The sequence below is a fragment of the Pseudorca crassidens genome, chromosome 9, assembly GCF_039906515.1.
Source record: "Pseudorca crassidens isolate mPseCra1 chromosome 9, mPseCra1.hap1, whole genome shotgun sequence".
Lineage (NCBI taxonomy): Eukaryota > Metazoa > Chordata > Mammalia > Artiodactyla > Delphinidae > Pseudorca > Pseudorca crassidens.
The window spans coordinates 83,764,314-83,785,271 of record NC_090304.1 but is presented as its reverse complement, the minus strand read 5'-3'; the positions used below and the strand labels follow the sequence as shown (position 1 = coordinate 83,785,271).

The 20,958-nt window shown below is 34.8% G+C and overlaps 1 protein-coding gene across 3 annotated transcripts in view; it reads right to left on the bottom strand.

The window, feature by feature from the left end:
* The window catches only part of CWF19L2 (CWF19 like cell cycle control factor 2), a 193,580-nt gene that overhangs the window by 123,810 nt on the left and 48,812 nt on the right, over positions 1-20,958 (bottom strand). For 2 of the 3 annotated variants that reach the window (XM_067750901.1, XM_067750903.1), the window contains exons 6-7: positions 17,874-17,967; positions 4,834-4,943 (exon numbers count right to left, since the gene is read on the bottom strand). In XM_067750901.1, the coding sequence (XP_067607002.1) occupies positions 4,834-4,943; positions 17,874-17,967 (204 nt within the window). The remainder of the gene's footprint in view (positions 1-4,833; positions 4,944-17,873; positions 17,968-20,958) is intronic. The other variant, XM_067750902.1, reaches the window with a different exon arrangement.

Sequence of the window (20,958 nt, the reverse complement as noted above, 5' to 3'; positions counted from 1 at the left end):
AGAAAAAAAATTCTTCACAAAGATTGGATCAGGGGAGAAGGGAGTGTGAGCATGTAAACAAACGTGAGTTAGGTAAATAACACATTGCCTACAAAGGAAAGAAAGTCAGACTGCTATCAACTATTTGCTTACAATACTAAATGCTAGAAGATAATGGAATAAAGATCAAATTTTGATAAAAAATTATAAGGCAATAGTAATTCTATATACAGAATTCAATTCAGTCAAATTATCCTTCCTTGACATGGACAAAAGAAAGTCATTTTCCAAAATGAAAGGACTCAAAAAGTAAATCACTTACTAATTCTGGGGGGAAAATTACTCAGGATCATTAAGCCAAACCATAAATGAATTAGGGCAAAGATCTCTGAAAAAAGGAATGCATGCTATAAACCAAATAGCAATAGTCTAAATAATTGTTCTTGTAGTTGTGAAGAATATAACTGTCAAGAATCACATGCATATTTTTTAAATTTATAGTAAACTGTAATTAAAATTTCAAATTATTTCAATAAAATATGTGAGTTGAGATGGAAAGTTGTCATCTTAGTCTAGGCAGAGATAATCCATTATATTTCATTTTTCCAAATTATTTTAAAAATTCAGGTTTAACATGTTTCTTAAATTTAATGACAACATCAACAGAGTGAAACTGATGGCAGTGGGGGGGAATATTTTCATAATTTAAGCATTGCCTCATAGGCAACTTCTTTTTTTCTTGGTGATACATAAATTAATGATGTATCTACAATTAGTGGCTTCTTAGATTAAATAAAATATGGTAATAATAAAAACCAAAACAGCAGTTACCACAATTTATCCAATGCTTATTTTACTACATCTTTTGTATCATTTAAGTGGGCTCTACAAACAATGCCTAGGTTCAAATTTACTCATGAGCTACGTAATCTTGGTTATTTAAACTCTGTCTGCTTCAGTTTCCTCATTTACCAAACAAGAAAATAGTACAATTATGGGTATTAAATAAGTTTAATTATACATGAAGTATTTTAACAGTACCTGGCAGATAAAAAGCATTCAAATTATTATTAATGTTCACAACAATTCTATGATATTGATACTAATAGCTGTGTTTTTAAAATGAAAAATAAAAATGAAGCTAAGGTCACATAGCAAGAGTAACAAACACTGTATTGAAATTCAGGACTATTTGACTACAAAGCCAATGTTTTTAACTACTATGTCAAAATGCCTCACTCTGTGATTCTTAACTGTTCTAGAGCATTAAGAAATTACATAAGGGACTTCCCTGGTGGTCCAGTGGTTAAGACTTCACCTTCCAATGCAAGGGGTGAGGGTTCAATCCCTGGTTGGGGAGCTAGGATCCCACATGCCTCACGGCCAAAAAACCAAAACATAAAACAGAAGTAATACTGTAACAAATTCAATAAAGACTTTAAAAATGGTCCACATCAAAAAAAAATCTAAAAAACGAAGGTTTAAAAAAAAAGAACTTATATAAAAGTTCACAATTCAAAACATAAACTCATAATAACCCCTAAAAAAACATAAGAAGGAAACTAAAGGCCATGTTATGTATAAATAAAGATAGAAATTCAAAATAAAATATTAACAAATTTAATGTAGTGGTATATTAAAGGAAATGCCATAATCAAATAGGATTCAAAGAATGCAAGAATGGTCCAATGTTAGGAAATGTATTCAGGCAATTCATCTCATTAACAAAAGAAAAAAAAAAATCACAGTTATATCAAAGGATACCAAAAAAGTTATTTCATAAAATTTAGATACCCATTCCTAATTTAAAAGCAAAAGCAAATTAACAAAAAAACACTTTTGAATAAACTTTGAATGCAAAGATACTTTCTAAAGATGACAATCTTCATCTTAAATGCGAGAAGTTATCACTTAAACACAGAAAGAAAAGTGTTATTAATCAAAGTTCTGAAATTCTACTTCAAGAATACAAGAAAGTTGAAATATTGTAATACCGAGTAGCAAAAGCAAAAGTAATCACCATTTGCATATAACTATATTCCCATATAACCCAATTAAAAAAAAAACCCTATAGATTTAATGACAAGAGTTAAAAAAAAATGGGCAGACTAGCACCAGGCAAGTCAGAAAACATAAGAGAACAAAGATTCAGCATACAATTGAAAAAAATAAAAATATCTTAGGATACATGCATTAACAACTGAATGGAGAAATGTACTGAAGAGCATAAATAGAAATCTGAATTGACTGTGGTGACCTAAATGGGAAAGAAATCCGAAAAAGAGGGGATATATGTATAGGTATAGCTGATACACTTTGCTGTACAGTAGAATCTAATGCAACACTGTAAAACAACCCTACTCCAATAAAAATTTTAAAAAATTTTGAATTGAGAAATAATCAGTATTTTAGGATGAGGTTACTCAACATTACAAAGGTATTAATTGTCTTTGATTTATCTATACATTTAATTAAATTTAAATCAAAATTCCAAAATGAGTTGTAAATTTATAATGTATTTTGGAAAACTGTTTCTTTTGAGCTTGAACTTGACAAAATTGATTCTAAATTTAACAACAAAAAAAAGCACACATAAGAATGTAAAGTTACTTTTTAGTGACTAATAAAAGGAGACTTACCCTGTCACATAGTAGGTGTTCACTAATTATTTGCTATCTGCATGAGTTACTGAAAACTACAGTAATTAAAATAGTATGATACTAATTCCAGGAAACAACAAAAAAATCAATAAAATAGATTTGAGAGTAAAGAAATAGACTGATTTTATAAAAAATGATGTAATATATAATAAATGTATCATTTCTAATTAGTGGGAAAAAATAATTCATTCAATATATTATAAATGACTATCTAAAGACTTAAGGAAAGTTAAATGCTTACTTTAAACTATACACAAATATGTATTTCAAAAATATTAAAGCTATCCATAAAAATAAAACTGAACAAGTTCTCAAAGGACATATAGGTGTGCATTTTTATGATCTTGGGGGTGGAGAAGGCCTGTCAATGAATTATACCAATAACATTAAGTCATAAAAGAAAAACCTGATAGGTTTTGTTCGTAAAAATATTTAAAATATATTCATAGCAAATATAAACAAAGTAAAAAATGAACATGAAACTAACAGGAAGAAATTTGAACAGACTTATTAAAAGGTCTTAAATTAATATCCCAAAATGGGTAAATACCATCAATAATCAATCAAATGGCCAAAAAAATATGAAAAAATATCCCACTTTGCTAGTAAACAAATGTATAAAAATAAAAGCAAAGACAAAGTCTGCTTACCAATCACAGTAGCACAGAGTATAAAGAATGATAGTACTACTATTGAAAACCATGTAACAAAAGTCATTTTACTGACAGTATAATTTCTTCAATATTTCTGTACAGAAATTTTGCAATACATATCTCACTTTAAGTGTCTATATCCTCTAAATTGACAATTTCCCTTTTAGCAATTCATGTAAGAAAATAACCAGGTAAGTATGAAAAATGCATTGGAAAAGATGATCAGCACAGTGTTGTTTAACAGCGGAGAAAATAAAAATATATAAATGTCCCTCCACTGACAATTAAATAAATGATGGTAAAATCATATAAATATATATATGTAAATATTAAGAGGTCATTAAAATATATACATTTACTGGCAACCAACTATGTCTGTTTGTGTAAGTGAAAGAATCAGGATGTATTCTATGAGCCTACTGTTTTTTTGGGGGGGTTTTTTTTGTTTTTTTTTTGTTTTTTTTTGCGGTACGCGGGCCTCTCACTGTTGTGGCCTCTCCTGTTGCGGAGCACAGGCTCCGGACGCGCAGGCCCAGCAGCCATGGCTCACGAGCCCAGCCGCTCCGCGGCATGTGGGATCCTCCCAGACCGGGACACGAACCCGTGTCCCCTGCATTGGCAGGTGGACTCTCAACCACTGCGCCACCAGGGAAGCCCGAGCCTACTTTTATAAAACTGTTTATTTTAAAAGTATATAATAACCAGAAAAAAATCTAAAAAAAAATCAAAATATTAACAAAGATTCTCTTAAAACAAAGGATAATTTTTCTCTCTCACTTTCTTTGTTTGCCTACTCCTTCCTAAGCCTTCTTTCTTCTGAAATTAAAAAAGAAAAACAGGATATCAATAGCTACTGAAACAGAAAGATTATTCACCCATGGTAAATGGGGGAGCTGGTTCTAAAATATACTGCTGCATGATTCCATTGTTTTGTACATACACATACACACACACACACACACACACACACACACACGGTAATCATGTCATGATGTATGTAAGTGAAATCATTATGCTGCATATCTTAAGCTGATATAGTGCTGTTATGTCAAGTATATGTCAAGTATGTCAAGTATATTTCATAAAACTGGAAAAAAAAATAAATATCACTTTTTAAAAGCACACTCTCTAAACAACAACAAAAAAACTGTTACAATCTGAAACTCCGGAATACAACAAAAACTCTGAAATAAAATAAAATCTCTGATATATACAAAATTTTTAACAGTGGTTATGTCCAGAGGTATACTATGGAGGCTTTCCTATATTATTTAAATTTCCTCACAAGAAGAAAACGTTGCTTTTACATTAAACACATGCATACTTAAATTTTACATACTTAAGTTTTATATTCATTGAGTTTTATATTCAAATATGCTACATAGGTTTACATAAAAATGAAAAGGAAAAAATGGCTATAGCAATATACACATTTGAAATTTAGTATCAAGTCAATTCAAAAGTGTTTCCTGGCACAAAACACTGACAAAGTTAATTTCTCATATAACTCTGAAAATAATATGTATCTCCTTAATACTTACCCCATATCTTTCAGCTACAATGTCTTCTAAATTTCTATTTTGTTTCTCAGCTTGTTCCTTCATTCTTTGGTAAGACTTCCTTAGCCAGCTTAAACCACCATCTTCTACTACTGAAATTAAATTCCAATATTAAATGTCAGTTATACTTTTCACATGGTTATGACAGAATACTTATTGCTACTACAATGATTTCTAACTATAAAATTACATATTATTCCTTGAATATATAAAAATCATAAATACATTTAAAATTCAACATATACTTGAGTGCCTATATATGCAAGGTGCAGTTCTACAATTATGAGAAAGGAAAAAATAAAACTACCCTCAAAAACACTGCCATCTAAGAGAATGAGGATAAAAAGACATAAATAATTATAACAAAGATAATATTTGATAAATATTATAAACAGCTAAAAAGTTATATAAAAATGAAAAAAAAGGAACGATTGCCTCTAAATGTGAGGTCAGGGAAAATTTCACAAACCAGGCTGAAAAAATGAGTTGGATTTCTATAATAAAAGATAAGAGTAGGAAGGGCATTCCTAGAAATAAATAAGGAATAAAGGTACACACATGGGGTAGAAAAGCTGTTTCAGATACAACACAAAGAACAAATAAGGAGCTGAGAGCAGTCAAGAGGGTGGAATAGGAGGACCTGGGGTTCACTTCTCCCCACAAGTACATCGAGAATATATCTACAAGTGGAACAATTTGCATAGAGCACCTGCTGAACACTAGCACAGGATCCTGGACACCTAAAAGGACAAGAGAAGATCCCTGTGTAACCAGGTAGGATGAAGGACAGAAAGGGAAGAAAAGGAAAAGAGGAAACGGGATGGAATCCACACTCCTGGGGAGGAGCTGAAGGAGAGGAGAGATTACCAAACCCAGGGAGGCCCCCTTACCAGTGGCAAAATATGCTGAAAGGGGTGGATTCAGGGGCTATTGTAAGAAAGGACAGTGGCTGATCTGTGGCAGTCAGAAGAAAACAAGACTTCCATGGACAGTCTGTACCACAGCCCTGCACACCTCAGCCTGAGATGGGTGTCTGCCAACGTGGGCAGGGGCTGGGTGCTGACGCGAGATGTTAGGAGAGCAGACCCAGGGAGAGGACTGCTGTTGGCTGTGTGGATACGGCCTGAAGGGACGGGAGTGAGGAGCTCTGCAGCTGGGAATGCTCCTGGAAGAAGTAGGACTGCCTTAGAAGCAAGGCGCCATTGTTGAGTGGCACACAAGGGGCGGGGCCCCCATCGCAGCCTCTCTCCCCACATGCCAGCCCTGGCCTCCATGGCCACTGGGAGGGATTCCCAACAGAGTGCCCACGCCCCAGTCATTGCAACCTTGTCCCCCTCACACCTGAGCAAGTGCACATGCCCCAGTCATAGGCACCTTATTCCCTCCTGCCTGAGCAAGCATGCATGCCCCAATCGATCACCACCTGTGGCCAATCCCACCTAAGCGAGTAAGAGTCTCCCACTCAGTTGCTGCCTTTGCCCCCACTCGCCTGGGTGGAGAGCAGATGCTTGAGGTTAGCCCACACACCGAGAAGGGACCGAAACCAAAACTGAGCCCCCATGGCTGTACGACTAAGGAAGAGGAATTAAAATCTCTCCGTGCAGCTGCACAAGCCACAGATTTAACCCCCATGATCAGCCTGGTATATCCAACACCTGCAGAACAACTGAAGAGATGAGTGCTTCCAGAACTGAGATGGGTCTAGCTTTGGCAGCTGTGGACTTTGGGAACATGTGCACATGGGAGTTGGGGCAGGTCAGAATCTGTGTTGCAACCACACTGCCCACAGCAGGTCCAGAAACTTACCTGAAAGGTCTTTGAGGGCCTCCTGGGGAGGTGGATGTTGGAAATGGCTCACCATGGGGGCAAAGACACTGATAGCAGAGCCCCCAGGGATTATTTTGTTGTTTTGTTTTGCTGTTTTAATTAATTCATTTAAAATTTTAAACTTATTTTTTATTGGTCTATTGGGTTTTTTTGTTTGTTTTGTCATTTTTGTTTCTTTTTGTCTTCTTTTTTTTCTTTTCTGTTTTGGAGCTTTTTTTCTCTTTTTCTGTTTGTTTCACTTTGTTTTCTTGTCATTTTTGTGTGTTTATTTTTTGTAGTCTTTGCTTTTTGTGTTGTTTTTCTTTTGTTTTTGTTAGTTATGTTTCTATTGTTTGTTTTCATTTTGAGGTATTTTTGTTTGGTTGGTGGTTGTCTACTTTATTATTTGTGGGGTTTTTTGGGATCTTTTTGGTTTTGTTTGCTTCTTTTTAGTTTTCTGTTTCTCTTGGTTTTTGTCTCTTTTCTGGGTTTTTTTGTTGTTTTTTGTTTGTTTTTGGCCACACCACGTGGCTTGCAAGTTCTTCCTTGGTTCCCCAGCCAGGGGTTGAAACTGAGCCCTGTGGTGGAAGCATGAAGTCCTGGCCACTGGACCTCCAGAGAATTCCTGGCCCCAGAGAATATTAATCAGTGTGAGCTCTCCCAGAGGTTCTCATCTCAGCAGCAAGACCTGGCTCCCCACAACAGCCTGCAAGCTTCAGTGCTGGATGTCTCAGGCCAAACTACCAGCAAGACAGGAACACAACCCCAACCATCAGCAGACAGGCTGCCAAAAGTCATCCTATGCTCGAGACACCCAAAATACAGCTCTTGCCACAGCCCTGCCCACCCAGCTCCAACCACCAGAGCACAGGCATCAGTCCCTCCAACCAGGAAGCCTACACAAGCCCCTGGACCAACATCACTCACAAGGGGGCAGACACCAGAAGCAAGAGGAACTACGACCCTGCAGCCTGCGGAAAGGTGACAATGAACATAGTAAGTTACACAAAATGAAAGAACAGAGGAATGTGCTGCAGACAAAGGTGCAAGATAGAAACATACAAGATCAAATAAATGAAAAGGAACTAGGCGATCTACCCAAAAATAATTCAGAGTAATGATAGTAAAGATGATGCAAGATATCAGAAACAGAATAGAGGCACGGATCGAAAATATATAAGAAATGATTAACAAAAAACTAGAGGAACCTAAGAACAAACAGTGATGAACAATAATGAAATGAAACTACCCTAGAAGGAATCAGTAGCAGAATAATTGAAGTAGAAGAACAGGTAAGTGAGCTGTAAGACAGAATGGGGGAAATCACTGCAGTGGAACAGAATAAAACAAGAAATCAGGACAGTCTCAGAGACCTCTGGGACAACATTAAAGGAACCAATATTCGAATTATAGGGGTCCCAGAAAAAGAAGAGAAAGAGAAAGAGTCAGAAAATATTTGAAGGGATTGTAGTTGAAAAGTTCCCTAACATGGGAAAGGAAATAGTTGCCCAAGTCTAGGAAACACAGAGAGTCCCATACAGGATAAACCCAAGGAGAAACATGTTGAGACACATATGAATCAAACTAACAAAAATTAAATACAAAGAAAAAATATTAAAAGCAACAAGGGAAAAGCAACAAATAACATACAAGGGAATCCGCATAAGGTTATCAGCTGATATCTCAGCAGAAACTCTGCAAGCCAGAACGGAGTGGCAGGATAAATTTAAAGTAATAAAAGGGAAAAACCTACAACCAAGATTAATCTACCCAGCAAGGCTCCCATTCAGAATCAGCTGAGAAATCAAAAGCATTACAGACAAACAAAAGCTAAGAGGAAATTCAGCACCACCAAAATAGCTTTACAACAAATGCTAAATGAACTTCTCTAGGCAAGAAACACAGAGAAGAAAAAGACTTACAAAAACAAACTGAAAACAATTAAGAAAATAACAATAGCAACATACATATCAATAATTACCTTAAATGCAAATACATCAAATCCTCCAGCCAAAGGTACAGACTGGCTGAATGGATACAAAAACAAGACATGTATATATACTGTCTACAAGAGACCCACTTCAGCTCTAGGGACACATACAGACTGAAAGTGAGGGAATGGAAAAAATATATTCCATGCAAATGGAAATGAAGAGAAGGAGAGAGTAGCAATTCTCATCTCACACAAAATAAACTTTAAAATACAGACTGTTACAAGAGACAAGGAAGAACACTGGATAACGATCAAAGGATCAGTCCATGAAGAAGACATAACAATTGTAAATATATGCACCCTATATAGGAGCACCTCAACATAAGGCAAATGCTAACAGCCATAAAAGGGGAAATTGACAGTAACACAATAATAGTGGAGGATATCAAGATCCCGCTGAAACCAATGGATACATCATCCAGACAGAAAGTTAAGGAAAACACAAGCCTTAAATGACACATTAGACCAGACACACTTAATTGATATTTATAGGACATTATATCCAAAAGCAGCAGAAAACATTTTCTTCTCAAGTGGACATGGAACATTCTTCACAATAGGTCACATCTTGGGTCACAAATCAAGCCTTGAAAATTTTAAGAAAACTGAAATCATATCAAGTGTCTTTTCTGACCACAACGCTATGAGATCAATTACAGGAAAAAAAAAACTGTAAAAAACACAAACACATGGAAGCTAAACAATATGTTATTAAATAATCAATGGATCACTGAAGAAATCAAAGAGGAAATCAAAAAATACCTAGAGACAAAGGACACCAAATACATGACACTGCAAAATGTATGGGACACAGCAAAAGCAGTTCTAAAAGGGAAGTTTATAGCAATACAAGCTTACCTCGAAAAACAAGAAAAATCTCAAGTAAACAACCTATCCTTACATCTAAAGCAACTACAGAAAGAAAAACAAACAAAACCCAAAGTTAGTAGAAGGACAGAAATCATAAAGATCAGAGAAGAATAAATGAAATAGACACAAAGAAAACAATAGTAAAGATCAATAAAACTAAAAGCTGGTTCTTTGAGAAGATAAACAAAATTGATAAACCTTCAGCCAGGCTCATCAAGAAAAAAAGGGAGAGGATTCAAATCAATAAAATTATAAATAAAAAAAACAGAAGTTACAATGGACACCACAGAAATAGAAAGGATCATAAGAAATTAGTACAGGCAACTCTACATCAATAAAATGGACAACGCAGAAGAAATGGACAAATTTGTAGAAAGACAGAAGCTTACAAGACTGAACCATGAAGAAATAGAAAATATGAACAAACCAATCACAAACACTGAAATTGAAACTGTGATTACAAATCTTCCAACAAAAGTCCAGGACCAGATGGTTTCACAGGCAAATTCTATCCAACATTTAGAGAAGAGATAACACCTACCATTCTGAAACTCTTCCCAAAAATTGCAGAGAAAGGAGCACTCCCAAACTCATTCTATGAGGCTACCATCACCCTGATACCAAAACCAGACAAAGATACCACAAAAAAAGAAAATTTATAGGTCAATATCACTAATGAACATAGACACAAAAATCCTCAACAAAATACTAGCAAATTGAATCCAACAGCACATTAAAAGGATAATACACTCTGATCAAGTGGGATTTATCCTAGGGTTGCAAGGATTCTTTAATATACACAAATCAAACAACGTGATACACCACATTAACAAACTAAAGAATAAAATCCATATGATCAACTCAATAGATGCAGAAAAAACTATAACAAAGTTCAACACCCATTTATGACAAAAAAAAAAAAAAAAACTCCAGAAAGTGGGCTTAGAGGGAACTTACCTCAACATAAAAGAGACCATATACAACAAAAGCTACAGCTAACAATTAATCAATGGTGAAAAGCTGAAAGCATTTCCTCTAAGATCAGGAACAAAGCAAGGATGACCACTCCTGCTAATACAACTCAACATAGTTTTGGAAGTCCTAGACACAGCAATCAGAGAAGAAAAATAAATAAAAGGACTCCAAATTGGAAAAGAAGAAGTAAAACTGTCACTGTTTGCAGATGACATGACACTATGCATAGAAAATCCTAAAGATGCTATGAGAAAACTACTAGCACTCATAAATGAATCTGGTACAGTTGCTGTATACAAAATTAATACATAGAAATCTCTTGCATTCTTACACACTAACAACAAAAAATCAGAAAGAGAACTTAAGGAAACAACCCCATTTACCACTGCATCAAACTGAATAAAATACCTAGGAACACACCTACCTAAGGAAACAAAAGACTGCTACGCATACAACTATAAAATACTGATGAAGAAAGTAAAAGATGACACAAACAGATGGAGAGATATGTTCTTGGACCGGAAGAATCAACACTGTGAAAATGACTATACTACTCAAAGCAATCTACACATTCAATGCAATCACTATCAAACTACCACTGGCATTTTTCACAGAAATAGAACAAAAAATTTCACAATTTGTATGGAAACAAAAGACCCTGCATAGCCAAAGCAATCTTGAGAAAGAAAAACGGATTTGGTGGAATCAGGCTTCTGGACTTCAGACTATACTAGAAAGCTACAGTAATCAAGACAGTATGGTACTGGCACAAAAACAGAAATATAGATCAATGGAACAGGAGAGAAAGCCAGAGATAAACCCACGCAAATATGGTCACCTTATTTTTGATAAAGGAGGCAAGAGTATACAATGCAGAAAAACCAGCCTCTTCAATAAGTGGTGTTGGGAACACTGGACAGCTACGTGTAAAAGAATGAAATTAGATCATCCCTAACACCATACACAAAAATAAACTACTCAAAATGGATTAAAGACCTAAATGTAAGGCCAGACATTATAAAACTCTTAGACAAAAACATAGGCAGAACACTCTGTGACATAAATCACAGCAAGATCCTTTTTGACTCCCCTCCTAGAGAAATGGAAATTTTAAAAAACTAAACAAATGGGACCTAATGAAACTTAAAACTTTTTGTACAGCAAAGGAAACCATAAACAAGATGAAAAGACAACCCTCAGAATGGGGGAAAATATTTTCAAATGAAGCAACTGACAAAGGATTAATCTCCAAAATTTACAAGCAGCTCATGCAGCTCAATATCAAAAAAACAAACAACCCAATCCAAAAATGGGCAGAAGACCTAAATAGACATTTCTCCAAAGAAGGACAGATTACCAACAAACACATTAAAGGAGCTCAACATTACTAATAATTAGAGAAATGCAGATCAAAACTACAATTAGGTATCACCTCACGCAAGTCAGAATGGCCATCATCAATAAGGTCTACAAACAATAAGTGCTGGAGAGGGTGTGGAGAAAAGGGAATCCTCCTACACTGTTGGTGGGAATGCAAACTGGTACAGCCACTATGGAGAACAGTATGGAGGTTCCTCAAAAAAGTAAAAATAGAGCTACCACATAATCCAGCAGTCTCACTCCTGGGCATATATACGGAGAAAACCAGAATTCAAAAGGATGCATGCACCCCGATGATCACTGCAGCACTATTTACAATAGCCAGGACATGGAAGCACCTTAAATGTGCATCAACAGAGGAATGCATAAAGAAGATGTGGTGCATATATATACAACTAAATATTACACACCCATAAAAAAGAACAAAATAATGCCATTTGCAGCAACATGGATGGACCTCGAGATTCTCATACTTAGTGACTTAAGTCAGACAAAGAAAGACAAATATCATATGATATCATTTACATGTCAAATCTAAGAAAAGGCTACAAATGAACTTATCTACAAAACCAAAATAGAGATACAGACGTAGAAAATAAACTTATGGTTACCGGTGGGTGAGGGTGGGGGAGGGATAAATTGGAAGATTGGGATTGACACATACACACTACTATACATAAAATAGGTAACTAATAAGGACCTCCTCTACTCAATACTGTGTAATAGCCTCTATGGGAAAACAATCTTAAAAAAAGCAGATATATGTATTTGTGTAACAGATTCACTGTGCTGTACACCTGAAACTAACACAACATTGTAAATCAATTATACCCCAATAAAAATTTTTTCAAAATAAATAAATGAAATAAAATATATTAATAGTTTTAAAAAAGAACAAATAAGGAAATTACAGATAATACAGAACTATCTGTATTATCATAGATAATAATGCAGATATTAACGCAGAACTATAACAATGAAACAAATTATTCTAGCTGTGATTACCAACTATGGAAATCTGAATGCCTCCAACAAACTTTATTAGGCTGCTTATATTTCCTTCTATATACATCACACTTTTCATTTGCATATAGGAAATCTAATAAATAAATCAAAACTGTTCCTGATTTTCCTTGTTCAAAAACAGAACTAGTTTAGATCACCCCAGCTCTATAACCCACAAAATACAGAGACCCCAAAAGACATGTATAAGAATCTTCATAGCAAGAAACCTGTAGTAATCCCAGCCTAGAATCAACCCAAATGTCCATCTTCAGTAAAATGAATATACATACATTATAGATTATTGTATATATATTCCTAAAATAGACTACTACATAGCAATGAGAATAAATGACTATATACCCAACAACACAAGTGAATCTGAAAATGGGCACAAAAGTAGCAGGAAACAAAAGAGGGCATAGTATATGATTCCAGGCAAAGCAGAATTTTGGTTCCAGAACCCTCTGGCAAGAGCACAGTGACTCGAAGAGCCACAAAGCGAATCTTTGGGATGATAATAATGTTCTGTTTCTTAAACTGTACACTGATTGCACAGATGTTTTCACTTTGTAAAAATACAGTTGACCCTTGAACAGCAACATGTTTGAAGTATGTGGGTTTACTTACACTTGGATTTTTTTCAATAGCAAATACTACAATATACACAACCTGCAGTTGGCTGGATCCATGGTTGGTTGAATCCACAAATACAGAGGGCCAACTAAAAGTCATATGCAGATTTTCAACTGCACAGAGGGTAGGTGCCCCGAACCCCCATGTTGTTCAACGGTCAACTGTAATCAGTCTGTATACTAAAGATTTGTGTACTTTTCTATATACGTGTTGAACGTAAATAAAAAGTTTACTTTAAAAAAAACAGATTTTTCAATTCTGAAATTAATTCTGTCCCTCACACAAATCTCAAAAGTTTATCTTCACTAAGCTATCTCTTCTAAGATAACGGGTCTTACTTTACATGCCTAAAATATTGTGTACTTCAAATCCAGGTCTCTAGTTAACTCAATGATTCACTTTTCATTTAAGTTTATTTTGGTCTTGCTCTTTTTTTTTAACTCTATGAGTTCAAAATTAACAATGCAGCTACTCAAGGAAGTTAGTCTAAATCTGCAATTTACACTGTGATAAGAGACAACCACTGTAAATAACACCCATGTTAATGTTCTAGCTATATAATTAAAATTTTTATTCCAAGGAGTTATCTACTGACAAACTGATGGACACAGTGAAAATTTTAATTCATGCTCATGGAGTTCTCATAGAAATGGGACCTAAGAAGGGACCAAAGAAGCCAGTTTTTATACTTTTTAGACAGAGAAACACTAAATTTATAAGAAATTTATAGGACAAAAATAACTTAGGCTTTGGGTGCTTAATTAGTAAAGAATCTAAACTGAGTTTGGGCTTGGGGTAATAAATTAAAGAAGTAACAAGGTCTGTTTGTATAGGCTTTTTGACCTCAAATTCCCTATCTCTGTTGATAAGAATTTCCTTCTACCTTCATTTTTCATATGCAATTTATTCCCTACTTTCAGGAAGACAGAGAGGAGGTTCAAAGTGTCCCTCTTGCATCAGCTCTTTCTTAAGTAACTTTAATTCAAAATAATCAATATGCCATTGAGGCACACTTTGCGGCAACGTACCCTGGGCCCCAACAATAGCAATAATAAAATATTTATAACAAGAGAATTCACCAAATTGAATATTTAAAAAGCAAACAAAAAATACCAACTACAGAACCATCTATCAAGAAATTCAATCCAACAAATATTTTGTGAACACTTACTATGAATATGAAAATCTATTAAACACAGAAGGAAATCAAAACATAATAAGGGGGGCTTCCCTGGTGGCGCAGTGGTTGAGAGTCCGCCTGCCAATGCAGGGGACACGGGTTCGTGCCCCAGTCTGGGAAGATCTCACATGCTGCGGAGCGGCTGGGCCTGTGAGCCATGGCCGCTGAGCCTGCACGTGCGGAGCCTGTGCTCCGCAACGGGAGAGGCCACAACAGTGAAAGGCCCGCGTACCGCAAAAAAAAAAAATAATAATAATAATAAGGGGGTAAAACATTGGTGAATGGGGTATCTACTCACTAAAAAGTAACTTTTTAAAAAAACAAAAAAAATCATGAATAAGGCATGGTCCCTGTCCTATCTGAGATAAAGATATATCAAATAATTACAGTAAATTCATTGGTATGGAGCACTTAATATATACCTGTACGTGAAGTCTGTTGTTTATAAGTCAAAAATTCAGAGACTGAGTATATGCTTCCATAATTAAAAGTTATATTATTATAGACAAAATACAACCAAGTGAATCTGGGCTACATCCTCATTTTTCTCAGAAGACAGGATAATATAAAAATAGCAATAAACTGAATATCAGGAGACCTAGATTTTAGTCTTGCTGTTTTTATTAAATAGTTGTAAGACCTCAAGCAAGTCATTAACTCCTTTAAATTTTGCTTCTTTGTGTGCAAAATAAGGCAGTTGATTTAAATCAACTTTGAAACAACTTCTCAAAAGATTCTGTAAGAGAAAGCCAAAAAATAAAGAGGGAAAATAATCTACATGGATGAACAAAAATACAGAGTTTTTAAGCAAGAATATCTACTAACTACATGGTAACAGAGTCTTCTAATGAAAACCTAGAGTAACTAACCCTAGACTAAAATCAGAAGACCTGGGTTCTAGTACTACTCATATGACTATAGGCAAATAACGACCAATTTCAGCCTTAGTTTCCTGAACATTAGGTATTAGCTTCCTATACAATTGGGACATCTACTTTGCTACCCTCACATGGCTGCTATTGAAAATAAACTGATACAAAAACGTGTTATTTTGTAAACTTAAAAATTGTACAAATATTCCCATTACTAAAATATGATTTAAGATAATTTTGTATGGACAGTGAAAATTTATTTATTTTTTTACTTAATTTTCTCTAAGGAAAAAAATATCAAGAGTAACAAATTAGTTATTGTGTATATGGCACCTCAATCATTACCAAAAAACCTGTTGATAAAATCTTCCCAAAACATTTCATCATAAGGACAAATATTTGACAACATCATTATTAAGTATTTACTATATTCCAGATTCTGTGATAAATCCTCATAATAACCATATAAGACAGGTAATACCATTATTCCCTACTACAATGTTTAAACTGGGCTCAGAGAAGTCAGGAAACATTCCCCAAATCACAGAACTAATGAGTGGAAACGCCAAAATTCTAATCCCAAGAAGTCAAACTCCAAAGTCTAAGTCCTTAAATATAAACACTATAGCACCTCTACATACCTCTTAATACTACTTTTATAACACTTTTACGTGCCTCACAGTTTCAACTCTACCACTAGTCTAAAGAGAATGACTACACTATCTGCATATGCAGAAAAACCTACAAATCATTTTTTAAAGCTTAATTTCAACTCTGGGATCTGAACCTCTGACAGACATTCAGAGTTTTCTGTCATTCTTTCTCCTTCTAATTAAATATGAGAAAGGGAAATGGTGAAAGCATTATATGAAAGGGAAGGGAGAAAGGCTCTCTAATACCTTTATGTAAGGTCATTTTTCTCCTAGTGTCTTTGATTCTACTGGTTCAGCAAGCTGAAAGATACTACCTAAGGTAGAACTTTGGGTCTTCTCCAATCAGTGAAGTTAAGAACCTGCTGACTACATATACTCAGACAGGATTTGCCAATTCTAAGTCTTCCCCATAGATGAACTTACTGACTGTCCTCTGACAACAAGGATGGTAAAAGCTTGGATCAGCCCTACATAATAATGGTTCACTGAGAAAACTTATGATTCCCAAACTCTTAAATTTCTAAACATCAGTATTTCAAAGAGAATCTTATATGACTACAGTTATTATTATATAGCCCAGCAGAGACATTTCTTTATTGCCCAAGTTGAAAGGCAATAAAGAAAAGGTTATTAATTACTAATAACTTCAGTAAAACTAATAAATATAAATTAAAAAGGAACCTATAACGTGGCTCCAGGGACATCTCTCATAAAACACAAAAGAATATAACAAATGGCCAAAATAAAAATAAACTATGTATAAAAAGCAGGAAAATATTCTGCTGAGAAATGACTAAGATGAAAAGATAATTTATAATACTACTATGTGTATACTGGGTTAATTGTAATTAATCAAACTTTTCATTGAGTTGTCAATGTAACACTTAATTGGCATATAAGTATTTTTTTAAATTATGGTGAAAGGTATGAATACATGACACAAGTATTTTGTCTCCATCTGCTGGAAAGTAACAGCACTATCCTAACATCAATAAAATCTGTAAATGCTGGCAAAGTAAGAATTTCTGAAGATATAAAATCACATCTTTAATATTTATACATCATTTTCATGAAACTTCAGAGCTTTAATACTTTTTACATTTTGTTATAGAATGTAACAAACCAAAGGATTACATCCTTACAGAACCATACTTTTCATTAATCCATTCAAAATATAAACTCAAATATAAAAACATTATCGAGTATAAAAATATTTAATAAATTTGCTAACATATTATAGTTAAAATAATCTTCCCAAGTACTAATAATTTAAATGAGGCCTTAAAAGATTGCATGTTTTATCATTGCTTTCCTATATGTAAACTGAACCTTTAGTAATAATCCATAGATGCTCATAATATAAAACCATACAAATTTCACATCAGATAATCAATATACATCATTGTTCTGCAAATACATAAACAGACACAGATATCTGCAGACTAGATCAAAATTACAGCATCAAGCAGAAATATTTAAATAATAACTAGTGATAAAATTTAGATTTAATACATCTCAAAATCTGATTTAGATTATTATTCATTTTTGGAATTCATAATACATCTTGCCAATCTACTAGCAGACTCAGTTGATTCCCTTAGGAATACCAAGTTATAAGAAATGCCTGTGTGGCTACAATCAAAATATGAAGATACCTTTAGTAACTGATGACACATTACAGTCTTCTGGTGGAAGACCTGTCCCACCATCCTTCCAGTATGGGTTCAATTCTCTTTCCAGCAGTCTGAACTGGAACAAAACATTTTCAGAGGTCACAATTTTAAAATAACCCCACCATAAAATATATTAATAAATTAAAAACCTGAGACTCAGTTAACAATTGTAACCTTAGGGAAATACTTTAAAAACTCTTAAGACACACTCTTTTCCAACTTGCAGGAAATAATGTCTAAATTAATATTCATTCAATGCTTTTCTTGAATACCTACCATGAATCAGAATTGTGCTAGATGCAGAAAATGTAATAGTCAATATGCCTAACACAGCCTTTGCTAGCTTATGAGATAGTGAGGAATACAGACAATATACAAGTAACTGTCAAGTGCTTTGAAGACAGAAGTACAGAGTGTTAAAGCCATACACAATTCAAACTCCTCTCATGCTGACAAATCAAAGACTTCCTAAAGGAAGTAATATGAGTACTATTAGACCTAAGGATGAGCAAGAATTAGCCAGTTTCTTCTGTGGGAAAAGAGAATTAAGAGGTTCCAAGTGTAGGAATAAAAGCATGTTCATAAAGCCCAAGAGGAAAGAAAAAGCACTGCACCTTTAGGGAACAAAGTAATTCAGACTGGCTAAAACTTGAGAAGCATGAATGAACATCAATAAGAGATTAGGTTATAGAATAATCAGGGACTAGGCCACAGGAACCACTTTAAACTGCTATTGGAGCTTTCTGCTGGGGCAATGGTAAGTCATAAACATGATCAGCTTTGTGTTACACAAAGAGCAAACTGGTTTCAGAGTGGAGAAAAGACTGGAGAAAAGCAACATTATAGGTAGGAAACCAGTAAGAAGATTGTGGCAGTAATCAGGAAAAAGATGACAGTAGCCTAGTCACAGTGCAAGTGTCTACTGTGTTCCAAGCACTATGCCAGGTACTGGGGCTATATTTAATAAGCCAGGCATAGTCCTTACCGTCAAAGAAATTATGGCCTTGAGAAAGGAGAAAGACAAGCAATATTAATATAGAAGAGTGCTATGAAAGTAAAGACTGCTATAGAAACATATACTAGGGGTATCCAATTTGACTTAAGGGGTCAGAAAATGCTTCTTAGAACTAATAATGGCAATTATTAGAAATAATAATGGCAATTAGAGAAGAATGGAAAGAGTTAAATGTTAGTTAGCTTCCAGAACCAACCTTTGAAAACAAAAATGTTGGATAAAAAATTTTTAAAAAGCATTTAAAATGTATTCATGAGCTGACAAAAAAGTACAGAATCTCCAAAGAACAAAATTTAAGTTAGGAATTTCCTGGCGGTCCAGTGGTTAAGACGCCGTGCTTCCACTGCAGGGGGCGCGGGTCCGATCCCTGGTCTGGGAACTAAGATCCCACATCACATGGTGCGGCAAAAAAATAGAAAAAAACAAACAAAAAAATTTTTATGTTAAAGGTTAACTTAGGGCTTCCCTGGTGGCGCAGTGGTTGAGAGTCCACCTGCCGATGCAGGGGACACGGGTTCGTGCCCTGGTCCAGGAAGATCCCACATGCCGCGGAGCAGCTGGGCCCGTGAGCCATGGCTGCTGAGCCTGCGCGTCCGGAGCCTGTGCTCCGCAACGAGAGAGGCCACGACAGTGAGAGGCCCACATAACGCAAAAAAAAAAAAAAAAAAAAAGGTTAACTTAGAGGGATAAGCAAAGTAGTAAGGATTTGACTTCTTATAATGTACACACAAAAAGATTCTGCCACCTCCCTTTTTAGCCTACTGTAAAATCTCACAGTATCTACAATTTCTTCCAGTGGTCTTATTTGGACACTCAGAGAGATACATATCAGATATTCAACAGGATAACAAAGACTAAAATTACAAACTGAGGAGGACAATTGACAACTGGTAAGACGAATTATGAGATACTATCTGAAAGTACACAAAAGACACAAGACTGAATATATAAAGAACTACCATCAGTAAGAAAAAGATAAAAAACATAAACAAGCAGTTCATACTATAAGAAATCTAAATGACAAAAAAAGAGATCTCTCCTAGTAATCAGAGGAATGCATATTAATACATGAAATACCATTTCTCACACATTATTCAGCATGACATAATTTTAAAGTTTGACAATACAGATACTAAGTATGGTTAAGAAACATACATTGTTGGGGCACAATAAATTGATATAATCTCTTTGCAAGTGTTTGTGAAAGAAAATAGGTGCGTACTTAATAACTTAGCAATTCCACTTCTAAATATGCACTATGGAGAAATTTAGCACTGCTTGTAATAGTTTGTAAGAGTGAAAAACAAAATATCCATTCCAAGAGGAATGGATATTTACAGAATGGCAGAGTTAGATTATGAAAGACTATACAGTGATTGAAAGGAATGAAATAGAAATAAAATATATCAACATGAATCAATCTCTAAAACATGCTCAGACCTTCTAGTCAAGAGATTTATTAAAGTTCAGTTCATGTTGCCATGTTTGTCTCTGCTCAGGACAAACCGAAAAGATATACAAAATATAAAACACTGCTAAGTTCAAAACAAGATAAACCCATCTCTGTGGACCAAAAACAGAAGAGAAATGCAAAGCAGTAAGCATAACTGAAGCCACATGACTACTGGGCTCTATGTGCAAGCAGAAAACGTTAGTCCTTAGTTCAATTTCTAAAACATAATAAATACTAAAGGTGCTCCAGCATATACAGGGGAATGGAAACAAAGCCAAGGACTGGAGTGGGGAGATGCCCTGCTTATGAAAAAAGGTTGAAAAATTGGTATGCATCTCTATGTGCTATAGACTGGTTTTATAGATATGTGCCATAGATCTGAAGCTTACAGCACAATGTGAGAAAGAAGCCAAGAAGACACAAAGACTTGAGCATTGGCTTTCAAGCTTTTCTGTGACCTTGACCCATAGAGAGATTTTCTGTGTGTATGTGTATCCAAAACAAAGGTTTTAGGAAACAAAACGTATATTTGTTACATGTAATACATGCTGATATTTTATATTTTTAAATGATGACAGCAATAAATTTCTGACTCACAA